This window comes from Carlito syrichta, unplaced genomic scaffold (assembly GCF_000164805.1).
Source record: "Carlito syrichta isolate Samal-C Ts95f unplaced genomic scaffold, Tarsius_syrichta-2.0.1 Scaffold305319, whole genome shotgun sequence".
NCBI classification, from domain to species: domain Eukaryota; kingdom Metazoa; phylum Chordata; class Mammalia; order Primates; family Tarsiidae; genus Carlito; species Carlito syrichta.
In genome coordinates, this window is record NW_007249415.1 from 104,492 (window position 1) to 116,929 (window position 12,438).

Genomic DNA, 12,438 nt, shown 5'->3' on the forward strand with positions numbered 1-12,438 from the left:
AGAAATGAAGCCAGATGCCCATACAAAGATTGTCCACAAATGTTCAAAGAGCTTTTTGTCAGTTCTAGGCATATGTCAATCAACAGTTGAATGGATTAACAGATTGTGCTATATCCACACAATGAAATACTGCTTAATACAAAAAGGAACAAAACATTGATGCATGCAATAACATGGAGATATGTAATTATATATGCCAGACCCAAAGAATATATATGGTTGGCCCTTGAACAACACAGGTTTAAGGGCACAGACTCCCTCTTTGGGAATAAAAAATCCATGTGTAACTTTTGACTCCTCAAAAACGTGACTACTAATAGCCTACTATTGACTGGGTGCCCTACTGATAACATAGACAGCTGATTAACACGTATTTTATATGTTACATGTATTATACACTGTATTCTAGCATCAAAGATAGAGAAAAGAAAATGTTATTAAGAAAATCATAAGGAAGAGACAATAGATTCATAATTCATTAAGTGGAAGTGAATCATCATAGGAATTTTCATCCTTATCATTTTCACATTGAGGAGACTGAGAAGTGTGGGGCTTTGTCTTGCTGCCTCAGGGGTATCAGAAGCAAGAGAGGTGGAGGAAGTGGAAGCGGGGGCAGGAGAGGCAGGCACATTCAGTGTAACTTTATGAAAACATGTTATAATTTCTGTCTGATTTTTGCTATTTCATTTCTCTAAAATTGTTTCTATGCAATACCAATTATTCTTTGGTTTCAGTGCCTGTATTATAGAAAGGTTCACGTTGTAAAAGAAGTCAGAAGCAGTCCTGAATAATCGAAACCCTCTGGCCAGATTTTCTAGTGTCAGTTTGTTTTCTGGCACTGCTTCTTCTATGTCTACTTCCTCCTCACCTGGCACTGGTTAGGCCCTCAGATCCATCAAATCATCTTCTGGTAATTCCTCTGGTGTGATGTCTGTTATGATGTCTCTTTAATTTCTTCAAGCTCCATATCTTGAAACATTCAACATCCCCCTTACCTTTTTTGCCATAGCTATAATCTCCTTCATGAGTTCCTTGACTAACTCTGCTGTAAACCCTATGAAGTTGTGTGCAACATCTAGACACAGTTTTCTCCAGAAGGAATTTATTGTTTGGGGCCTGATGGCTTTCACAGCTTTCTCAATAACAGTGGCATCTCCAATGGTGTAATCCTTCCAGACTTTCATGATGTCCTATCCATCAGGATTCTCTTCCACAGTGTTGATAGTCTTTTCCACAGAGTACTGTATATAATGAACCTAAAGGTCCTCACAAACCCCTGATCTAGAGACATAATTAGGGACACGTAGTTAGGGGGCAAGTAGACCATTTTGACATCTTCAGTGTTGAATTTATGAGGTTTTGGGCAGCAAGGGAATTGCTTAATATCAGACAAACTTTAAAGGACAATTCCAGGTACTTTCTGACTTCAGAGTCAAAGCATCAATGGAACCAATCCAGAAAAGGTGTTCTCATTGTCCAGGCCTTCTTGTTGTACAGCCAAGAGACTGGCAGCTGGTATTGATCTTCTCCCTTCAAGGATCAGGGGTTAGAAGTGTTATACAAATGGGCAGTCCTGATTATAAACCCAACTGAATTTGCACAAAATAGTACAGTTAACCTATCCCTGCCTGTCTTAAATCCTAGTGCTCTCTTATCTTCCTTACTAATAAAAATATTTTGTGGAAATTTCCCCCCAAAATAGGGCACTTTTGTCTGCATTAGACACCTCTTCAAGTAGATATCCTTTTTCCTCCATGATTTTCATAATGACATCTGGGAACGGTGCTGTCTTTTGGTCAGCAGGAGCTGTTTCTCCTGTTATCTGGACACTTTTTAAGCCGAAGCTCTTTCTAAAATGATCAAACCAGGCTTTGCTGGCATTAAGTTCTCCAGCTTTAGATCCATCACCTTCCTTTGACTTTAAGTTGCCACATAATGACTTCACTTTTTCATGAATGCTATTAGAGTCTACAGGTATGCTTTTCTTATATCAGTCCTGCACCCACATGAAAGCTGCATTTTCAATACAAAAGAAAAGTGTATTTCACGGCTGGGTGCAGTGGCTCACACCTATAGTTCCAGTACTTTGGGAAGCCAAGGTAAGAGTATTGCCTGAGCCCACAGGTTAGAGACCAGCCTGGGCAACATGGCGAGACCTCATCTCTATAATAAATTTAAAAAATTAGCCAGGGATGGTGGTGCACACCTGTAGTTACAGCTACTTGGAAGGCTGAGCTGGAAAGGTCACCTGAGCTCAGAAGGTCAAGGCTGTGGTGGCTGTGAGCATGCCACTGCACTCCAGCCTGGGCGATAGAGTGAAATTCCAACTTTTAAAAAAATGTATTTCACAAAAAAATCTGCAGTGCTGGTATCACGAATTTCCTTTTCTTTTTTTTTCAATGGTCCTTACACTGGATTCATTTATCTTGAAACAGTGGTAACTGCAGCTGAAGAACTCAATCTATGGTATGTATCAAGAAAGCCAACTTTTCTTGCAATATGATTTTTGTCTGCTTATTGGGATCACTTTCAGCACCACCAGCAGCATTTTGTATGGTTTTCAGGGTGTTTTTAAGGTTTTTGGCATTGTACTAAACATGTTTTTAAAAAAATACATGAGAATCACAAAAGATCACTATTAGTATGATACAAAATTTCCTAGAGAGACAAACTACTTACATGGAGATGATGACTATCACATGGCATTTTAAGTGGATACTTGCAACAATTGAGCTCACCGCAATAGCAACAGGATTTGCATATAAAATTACTACTGTAGTACAGTATGCTCTACTAGTAATTTTATGCAGTTATAATTTAATACTGCATCTTTATATTTGTTTACAGTTCTCCTGACTGCAAATGGTGCCATGTGTGAGCTGTGTTTGTGTGTGTAAGTTTTGATCAATTTTAATTTTTTATAATAAATTTGTGCACATTTTATGGCAGTAAATTTTTTTTTTTTTGAGTTGGAGTCCCACTCTGTCTCCCAGACTGGAGTGCAGTGGCTGCTCCCGGCCACCACAGCCTCAACCTGCTGGGCTCCGGCGATCCTTTCGCCTCAGCCTTCCAAGTAGCTGGAACTACAGGCACGCACTACCACACCTGGTTAATTTTTGGTTTATTGTAGAGATGAGGTCTCGCCAAGTTGCCCAGGCGGGTCTTGAATCCACGGGCTCAGGCAATCCACCCCAGCCCCCCAAGGCGCAGGATTACAGGCTGAGCCACCGAGCCCGGCTGCAGTAAATGTTTTTAAATAGACAAGCATCTACATATAAGTTATGCATTCATGACATATGTAACTTTTACTTAAATTTTTTAATACTTTTAGGCTATGTGGTTTGTCTTTCAAATTGTCACAAACTCCAAAGAATTTTCCAAATATTTATTAAACAAAGTCCTCATGTAAGTGAGCCTGCACAGTTCAAACTTATGTTGTTTAAGGGTCAATTGTAATATATACTTCTAGAAAAGACAACCCTATTTGAAACAGAGGAAAGATCTGTAGTTTCCTGGGCAAGGCCAGAAGGGAATTAACTGTGAAAAGTACACCTGGAAAATTTGGGATGATGGAAAGTTCCAGATCTTGTTTGTGGAAGTGGTTACATGGGTGAGTACTTTTCCCAAAACTCATCAAATGGAAACTTTTAAATGCGTACGTTTTAAACTTTATTTTTAAGCCCCAGACTTGGAGGAGCCATTTGCAATTCACATATCCAGTGGTACACAGAAGCCTTCTTAACAGGCTCATGGGAGCTGATTATGCACCTCTCTCTTCCCAGCTCTTTGTTCAGTAACTTTACATTGGGAACTTGAACTCAGCTATGGCAAAATTGCAATGCCAAAGAACTTCATTGGAAAGAATTGCAATGACAGAGACGACACACAGGGTTTTTGTTTATGTTTTACAGAGAGTTCATAATTAAACATTTACCGACACACTGTTGCATAAATTTGATAAAGAATTCATATTCAGAATATATAATAAATGTCTACAAATCAATGAGAAATACAAATAAACCCATTTAAAAACACAGGCAAATTATCATAATACTATAAGTAAGGGATTGGCAATAGTGGGAAACTGCCAGGGGAGGGAGGGGCACACCTCATCAGCAAGTGTACCTGCATAATGAATATTTATATACCTAACCCTGAATTGTACCCCACATCTTTAAAATAAAAAAATGTAAAAAAAAAAATGCAAGCAAATGACCTTAACAGCTCTCTCACAAGAAAACAAGGGTCAATGAGTAGCTTGACTCATCAGAAATATGCAACTCATGGTAACTATGTGATATTCCTACACACCTTCCAAAATACACAAAATATCAAAAGACTGACAGGACCACATTGTGTATATACAATAACTGGAATCATAAAATTGACTTGTGAGGATGTAAATTTCTTCAGAATGTTGTTGGATAGTATATGCTGAAATAAACATATGACTATCTATGATCCAGCAATTCTACTTTTTGGTATATGATGAAAAGAAATTAGTAAAGTGTATAAGAACTTTTCCGACAGCACTACTAATCTCAGCCAGAATTTGGATACAATCTAAATCTCCAACATTGGGAAAGAGAATGGAGATATGACATGTAGTGTACAAGAACTTTTACAACAGCACTACTAATATATCAACCAAAAAGTGTACAAGAACTTTTACAACAGCACTACTAATCTCAGCCAGAATTTGGATACAATCTAAATCTCCAACATTGGGAAAGAGAATGGAGAAATGACACGTAGTAGGATTTCATGCAATGACTTACAGCACAGCCCCCCAAAAAAGAGTGAACTACTGATGCATGAAGCAAGGTGGTGCTTCTCACAGACATTTTGCTGAAGAACGGGAGCTAAAACAACAGAGACCATATACCAGGCATCCCTAACCATTGTGAAGAGAAGGTGGAACAGTGATTAGTACTTGTGGGGGAGGGGAGAGGTTAACTGAGAAACAGCACAAGAGATCTTTTAAGACTCTGGAAATGTTCCACAAAACATTCTAGAGGGAAATCTTCCCAGTCCAGAAGATTGTATCCAGCTAAATATTAATCAAGCATAAGGGCAGAATAAAGACATTTTTAGGCATGCTAAGACTCAAAAATATATAATCTCTCACACACTCATTTTTCAAAAGCTACTGCAGGATGTGCTCCATCAAAACAAGAACATAAACCCAGAAAGAAAAATACAAGGCATCCAGGAAATAATAGGCTCATCACAGGAGACAAATGAGGAAAATCCAAAGACAACAGGGAAAGCACACCCATGCACCTGGACACCCATGCACTTGTGCACCAGAAGACACTGGTCCATGAAGAAAGAGCATTTCAAGAGAGCTGTTCCATGTAGTAAATGAAACTGATAAGTTATTATATCTGAACCTCTTGAGTGAATCTTGAGGATAAATGAGTCAGAGAGTTTGGAGAGGAGCGATTGTTAACTCCAAGAGGGAAAAAATACACATAACACATGTACAAGTAGGAAAATTAAAATCTGGTTTCACTATACACACTTGGCTATGAACAATACTCACGTGATTAAAACCATACACATTATGAACACTGATTTAGCCAAATATGAGAGATGACTGCCTTCTGAGGATGGGAGAAAAGGAAACTTTCATGGGGCTGCTGATAAACAGAAGGAAGTACTTTCCTCCATAATAAGAAATCAGACCATATCTGAAGCTAAAAATGCAAGAAATAACAGAATGTGTGTGTTGTTTAGTAATAGTGAGATAAATAGGAGACCTAAGAGCAGTGTCTGGGTTGGACAACAAGAGTGATGTGCACCAGAACGAGCGGAGGACACCCTGCCAGTCTGCAGATAGAGCAGGTGGAGGTGGCAGGGTGGGAGCTGGAGGCATTCCTGGCCACGACACCCATCGTTCAGTGCAAGAGGGGACCGGGACAGGTGAGGAGCCTTTGTTGATGCAAAAATACCCCAAGACAAGAACCACACCAAAGATACACAAGTAAAGAGAGGGGGAAGAGAAGCCAGGTTTTCCAGACACACCAGTTCATGACCCACTCATCTCCAGCTCCACCAACACACACTGCACCACCGTGTTTGCTCCTGGGGCACAAATACACCTCCAGGTGACCCATCGTCACCCAGTCACATGCGGAAGTCCTGGGGCTGTGACAACAAACACTTCACAGCAAGTAAACTAATTAGGGTTGTCAGGAAACAAAATCTGAGCCCCAACAAGAAAAGGGAAATCTCATGAGACTCCTGTGAGGAGAATGCACTCAGCAGGGTAAAAAAATCTCAACAGCCAGAGGACCTCACACCTCACACCACCACTCACACACTTCAGCTGCCCCCCCCAACTCCCCATCATGGCTGACACATGCTGCTTCAGGACCTGTATTATTGCTGCATCCACCATATCCGTCTGCTCCAGTGACATGAGCTGTGGCAGCCGGGTCTGCTCCCCCAGCCCTTGCACTGGCTCCTCCTGGAAGGTGGATAATTGTCAGGAGACCTGCTGCGAACCCTCCTGCTGTACCCCCAGCTGCTGTGCCTCAGCCCCTTGCCTGAGCCTGGTCTGCACCCCAGTAAGCTGTGTGTCCAGCCCCTGCCAGTCAGGCTGCACCAGCTCCTGCATTCCCTCGTGCTGCCAGCAGTCTAGCTGCCAGCCAGCTTGCTGTTCCTTTTTGTGCTGCCAGCAGTCTAGCTGCCAGCCAGCTTGCTGTTCCTTTTCCCCCTGCCGGCAGCCCCGCTGCATGCCCGTGTGCTGCAAGCCCCTGTGCTGGATACCTGTCTGCTCTGGGTCTTCCTTTTCCTGTTGCCAACAGTCTAGCTGCCAGCCAGCTTGCTGTCCCTCCTCTTGCTGCAGACCTTCCTCTTGCGTGTCCCTCCTCTGCCGACCTGTGTGCAGGCCTGCCTGCTGTGTGCCCGTTCCCAACTGCTCTGCCCCCACCTCCTCCTCTCTGTTCAGCTGCTGCTGCCCAGCCTCCTGCATGTCCCTTCTCTACCGCCCTCCATGCTTCCGCCCAGCCTGCTGCAGCCTCTCCTCAGGACAGATGTGCTGATGGGCACATACTCCAGGACCAGTCGGGCTCAGGTCCCAACCTGAGTTAGGTGCTACCCCAACCTGGACGGGTCCCCGTGTCTCCCCTGTGCTGATGTGACCTCCCACTTTGCTCCCAGGAGCCCCTGTCCTCTCTCCTCCCAGCTCTTGCCTCCCAGGAGGTGTCCACCTGCCTTTTGTCACCTTCCATCCCCAAAGTCTTCTGCTGAGGGTCACCTAGCCTCAACATGACCTGCCAGCCCCTCCCTGGGCTTCCCAATAAACTCACTTGCTCACCAATTCTCTCTTCCTCCGTGCTCATGAGGGACCTGTGATTTAGAGCAGTGGTTCTCTCCAGCCATGTATACATCTAGGAGTGAGTGACTCATCCTAGAAATCACAGGGATGGTGGCCTCACTCCTCAGGGTGGATCACCAGGTGGAACACACAGCTATGCTCAGGAAGGCTCAGTTACTGCCCGGCCCTGGTATCCAGGGCTTTCTGAGGCTGGTGTCCCCAGTCATGCCCTGGTCTGTGGGCTCTCCTAATCCCTTGGCCTGATCCCACCAGCTGTCCTGCCTGGGCCATCCTACCCTTCAGTCTATGGGCCTGGTCACCCTCCCTGGTGTCCTGTCTGCCTGCAGGTTTCATGTTCAGCAGAAACATGATGGGAGAGAGAAAGGAGTGGCTCCAAGTCCATAGGAGATCAATGACCTGATTGAAACAGATGCATTACTTACATACTATTAGGATTCCCTGAAGTCAGGGCACTTCTCAGTCCTCCACGGGGAGCACCAGGGCCCACGCAGGGGTGTAGGAATGTAGAGTCGTGGCTCCCAGTGATGATCCATGTGTCCCTACATGGACAGTGGTTGCCAAACTCTTTGCAATACTTGGTCTACGTAGGAAGCATGAGCTTCCTATAGGAAGGTCATCCTTGGGGAACACGGTAAGAACAGCAGCGTATCAGGCGCCACTACACTGGGGAGTGGTCACAGGGCTGTCCTCAGCCTTGAAGGTTTCCTGGGTCCCCCAGAGATCACGACACTATCCTGCCTGGACAGCCATTGCTGACGAACGCCAGCACCCAGGATGCTGAGAGGCACCCCATAGTGCCCCTCATGCTGGGAGCCTGAGGGCCCGTGGCTCTGCCGTGGCCATAGGAAGCCAAAATGCAATAAAGAGGAACACAGACTCAAGGCGTGATCTCTGAGTGACTGCTGCCCACTGCCCTGTCAGGGGCTCAGGAACCAACCCAACCCTGGCTCAGCCTGACTAGCTCTTGACTTTGTCCTTGGTCCTGGGCCCAACTTGGACGGTTGCTAGGATCCACACGTCCTAAGTACATGTAACCCACACTGTTTCCTTCCACATGGCCTGTTCATCTTCCCTATGTTGTATTCGTGCCTTTCTTGTGGATTCAGGGCTGGCATCCTCAGTCCATCACCCGCAGTCCCACATTTTCCACCAGGCATTGCCTCTTGATAGCACAGCCTTGAGGTTGGGAACGTATCCTCTCAATGTGCGAGAACTTTTCTCATATTACTGTTTGGATTTAGCTTTGCGTCCCATTGTTAGTATGACTTGTGTGAGGTTTGAAATATCATTTTTCCCACCCCTCAGTAGCCGATTGTTAAAAAGCTAGTCTATTCTTCCTGTCCCTCCTTCATCTTATAAAAGTTCCTGTGCTGTCGGCTTCTGACATCTCCATTTACTTCCATGTGTGTCTCGATCTAGCCTAGCACCCGTTCCAGGATGTTCTATCCACTTAGGTTTGGAAATGTTTTAATTGTTGATAAGGCAGGCATCACTGTCCTATTTCTTATTTTATTTTATTTTTATTTTTTATTTCTTTGAGTTGGAGTCTCACTCTGTCGCCCAGACTGGAGTGCAGAGGCACGCTCCTGGCCACCGCAGCCTCGACCTGCTGGGCTCCGGCGATCCTTCCGCCTCAGCCTTCCGAGTAGCTGGAACTACAGGCGTGCGCTACCACGCCCGGCTCATTTTTTTGATTTATTGTAGAGATGAGGTCTGGCCAACTTGCCCAGGTGGGTCTCGAACCCACGGGCTCAGGCAATTCACTCACCTCGGCCTCTCAAAGCTTGGGATTATAGGCTGAGCCACCGAGCCCGGCTTACTTTTTCTTATTTCTAAAATTTTAGTTATATCTTGTATCTATCCTCTTTCTCAATTAATTTTAGATAGCATTTCAAGTTATCTTAAAACCTGCTGGCATTTTGATTGGGATTACATTGAGCTTTTGACTACTTAGTACAAAACTGTAATTTTAAGTTTTGCCTCACAGTTACATAGTAAAGTATGTCCACTTAGAATTTTATCTTTTTCTCCTGTAGGTTGACCATAAATCTAACATATTTCTACTGGAGTAATATCTTGGGTTTTCTTTTCTTTTTTCTTTGTGCCCACATGTCAAGGATTTTTTTTTTAGTTGGAGTCTCACTCTATTGCCCAGACTGGAGTGCAGTGGCACACTCACTGCCATCCCAGCGACAACATACTGGGCTCAGGTAATCCTTTTGCCTCAGCCTTTCAAGTAGCCAGAACTACGTGCTACCACGCCTAGTTAATTTTAAAATTTTTATTGTAGAGATGATGTCTCACCAAGTTGCCAAGGCTGTTCTTAAACCGTTGGCTCAGGCAATCTTCTCACCTCGGCCTCCCAAAGTACTGGGATTATAGCTTGAGCCACCATCCCCAGCATGTTCAGGATTTAATTGAAAGTCATTGATACCAAGAACCAGGGAAACTTTGAATGAGAAAAGACATTCACCAAATTGCAATGCTAGATGATTTCTTCAAAATCGTTTGCAATTTTGACTCGTAATTGTACCCAATTTTTGCTTCAAAAATTAAATGTTTTTATATTCTATAGGCAGATCAGCAATTGGTAAAGAAGGGAAAAAACAAACCAGAGATATGTTGGAAAAGACAGTGGAACTGAAATTGCTGATGAGCTGCTTCCATGTCTGCACCAGTGACATGTGAGTAGAATGGCCCTTGTGTCCTGTGTTTATTGACGGCACATACTCCTGCACTGTCCCAACCCCGCAGTCATTGTTAGTTTTGCTTTAAAAAGTCCATTATTTTGCAACGAAAGTAAGTACCAGGAAAAAGAGAGTCTCTTCATCACCCCACTTCCACTCCTCAATCCTTGGGATTTCATAGGGATGTTTTGCTAGTGTGAATGGGAAGAGTTTTGCTCTTATGTTATCTTAGCATATATGTTATAGGTAATATTTCTATAATGTTTTATAGATATATATAGTCTTAGTATAAAGGAATATTTTTAGCTCCATTGTAAATTCTTTTCTTAATTCTTTTCTTAATTCTTTCAGTTTGTCAGTTGGTTTTCTTGGATTTTGTGTGCAGATGAACTCATCTTCTGAAAATAGTGAGAACTGAACTTTTTATTTCCAGTCTTTATAATTCGCATTTATGCTACATTTTTCTTTTTCCACTCTACTATAAACACCCAGAATGATGTGAATAGAACTATATGCATCATTGATTGCCCGATTGTCATGAAAATGCTTCCAAGGCTCACCACTAAACATGGTGTTTGCTGTGGATCTTAAGTAGATAACTTTTTTTTTATTTATGTGTTTTTTTGGGTTGGAATCTCACTCTGTCACACAGGCTGGAGTGCAGAGGCACACTCACAGTCGCTGCAGCCTCAACCTACTGGGCTCAGGTGATCCTTCCACCTCAGCCTTCCAAGTAGCTGGAACTACAGGCATGTGTTACCACACCTGGTTGATCTTTTGATTTATTGAAGAGATGAGGTCTTGCCTAGTTGCCCAGGCTGGTCTTGAACCCGTGGGCTCAGGTAATTCCCTCTTCTTGGCCTCCCAAAGTGTTGGGAGTATAGGTATGAGCCGCCACACCCAGCCTATAGTTTTTATGTTTATACCAAGTCTTTCTATTTCCATTTTGCTGTGAGCTTTCATCTACTAGAATCAAGAAGGAATATTCGGGGATTCTGGAAAATTGTGCTGCCTGAGGCATTTTAGTCACCTTAAATCTTGAATAAAAACAGGCAGATTTACCAAATAGAAAAACAAAAACCCATAAGTTCCATTTAAGACAAAATTAAATGACAATACAGCACCCAAAGTTCCAAATGCAAGTGGGAAGGGATCGGAAGCTGGGAGCTGAGGTCTGTGCAGGAGGACACTGAGTGGAACACTGAAGGAGCGGTGGCCTGGGTACAGAAACCCAGGACTCCTGGAAGTGAGGCCAGGGTGTGAACAGCCACTGGGCCGGGCAGGGTCCACCAATCCATCAGCCACTGAATACAGGGCCTGAGGAAGAAAGTCTTACAGAGCTGAAATACTTCAGCTATTGTGAACTCTAGAAATGAACCCACCACAGGGCTTCCTTCCAGGGCAGAAGGCCAACTAGGAGTAGAAACAAAGGTGAGAAGAACAGAGAATTCACTTCCAACCTTGATGGAGTCAGAGGGGTTTGATTGACCCTCTCACCTGGGTCACCTAAAACATTTAACAAGATCATGGAACACATGTTTGGCTCTTGGGCCTGAGGCAGTACAGCAGAGGCTTCCCTGCTAGAGGAACACAAGCATGGAATCTCAGAGTTGTCCCTCTTCTCTGCCTAGAGAAAGGTTCCAGGCCATGGTGCTGAAGGAGAAGCCCAAGTTACAGTGATAAATTTGGCATTGGGAGAGACCAGAGCAGCCAGTGTTCCTAGGACAGAGAACTACAGAGGCAAAGCTGCAGTGAGAGTTCTCTCTACACCCACAGAGCATTCCCCTTATGTGTTCTCTTGAGTAGTGAACAGTAAATGTGCATGGGACTGAAATTGGGGAGGCCAATGAACATAGATGAAAATAACCCCCAGATCCAGCAGAGCCAGGTACAGTGCTTGCTCCTACCTGCCATTGTAGGAAATGCTAGCATGCTCCAGACATTTGGTAGGTAACTGAGTAGTGGGTGTATAGTTAGCCCTAGAGTAACTATTGGTCTAGTGCTGCCTAACAAAACTTATATACAAGACTCAAAGGAATAAACTTCCCAAGCAACTGAACTGCCTCCTAGAACAGAGCTCTAGAACAATATTCTTAGGGATACAAAATGTTCAGCACCCAACAAGGTAAAATTTACCATGTTGGGTATCCACTCATAAATTATTAGACATTCAAGGAACTAGGAAAACATAACCCATACTTAGAATAAAACCAATTGAAAACAACCCAGATTAGCACCCAACAAGGTAAAATTCACCATGTTGGGTATCCACTCATAAATTATTAGACATTCAAGGAACTAGGAAAACATAACACATACTTAGAATAAAACCAATTGAAAACAACCCAGATTGTTGCAGATCATAGAATTAGTAAGCATGGACATTGAAGAGTCATAACTCCATCC

At 43.6% G+C, this 12,438-nt stretch overlaps 2 protein-coding genes across 2 annotated transcripts in view; one reads left to right on the forward strand and one right to left on the reverse strand.

Annotated features, from left to right (window-relative positions):
* TSPEAR (thrombospondin type laminin G domain and EAR repeats) overlaps positions 1–12,438 on the reverse strand; it is a 201,016-nt gene that overhangs the window by 98,832 nt on the left and 89,746 nt on the right. The window lies entirely within an intron of this gene.
* On the forward strand, positions 6,354–7,049 carry LOC103263908 (keratin-associated protein 10-8-like). Its single transcript, XM_021714197.1, has one exon. It carries the CDS (start codon positions 6,354–6,356, stop codon positions 7,047–7,049), a length of 696 nt encoding a protein of 231 aa, XP_021569872.1.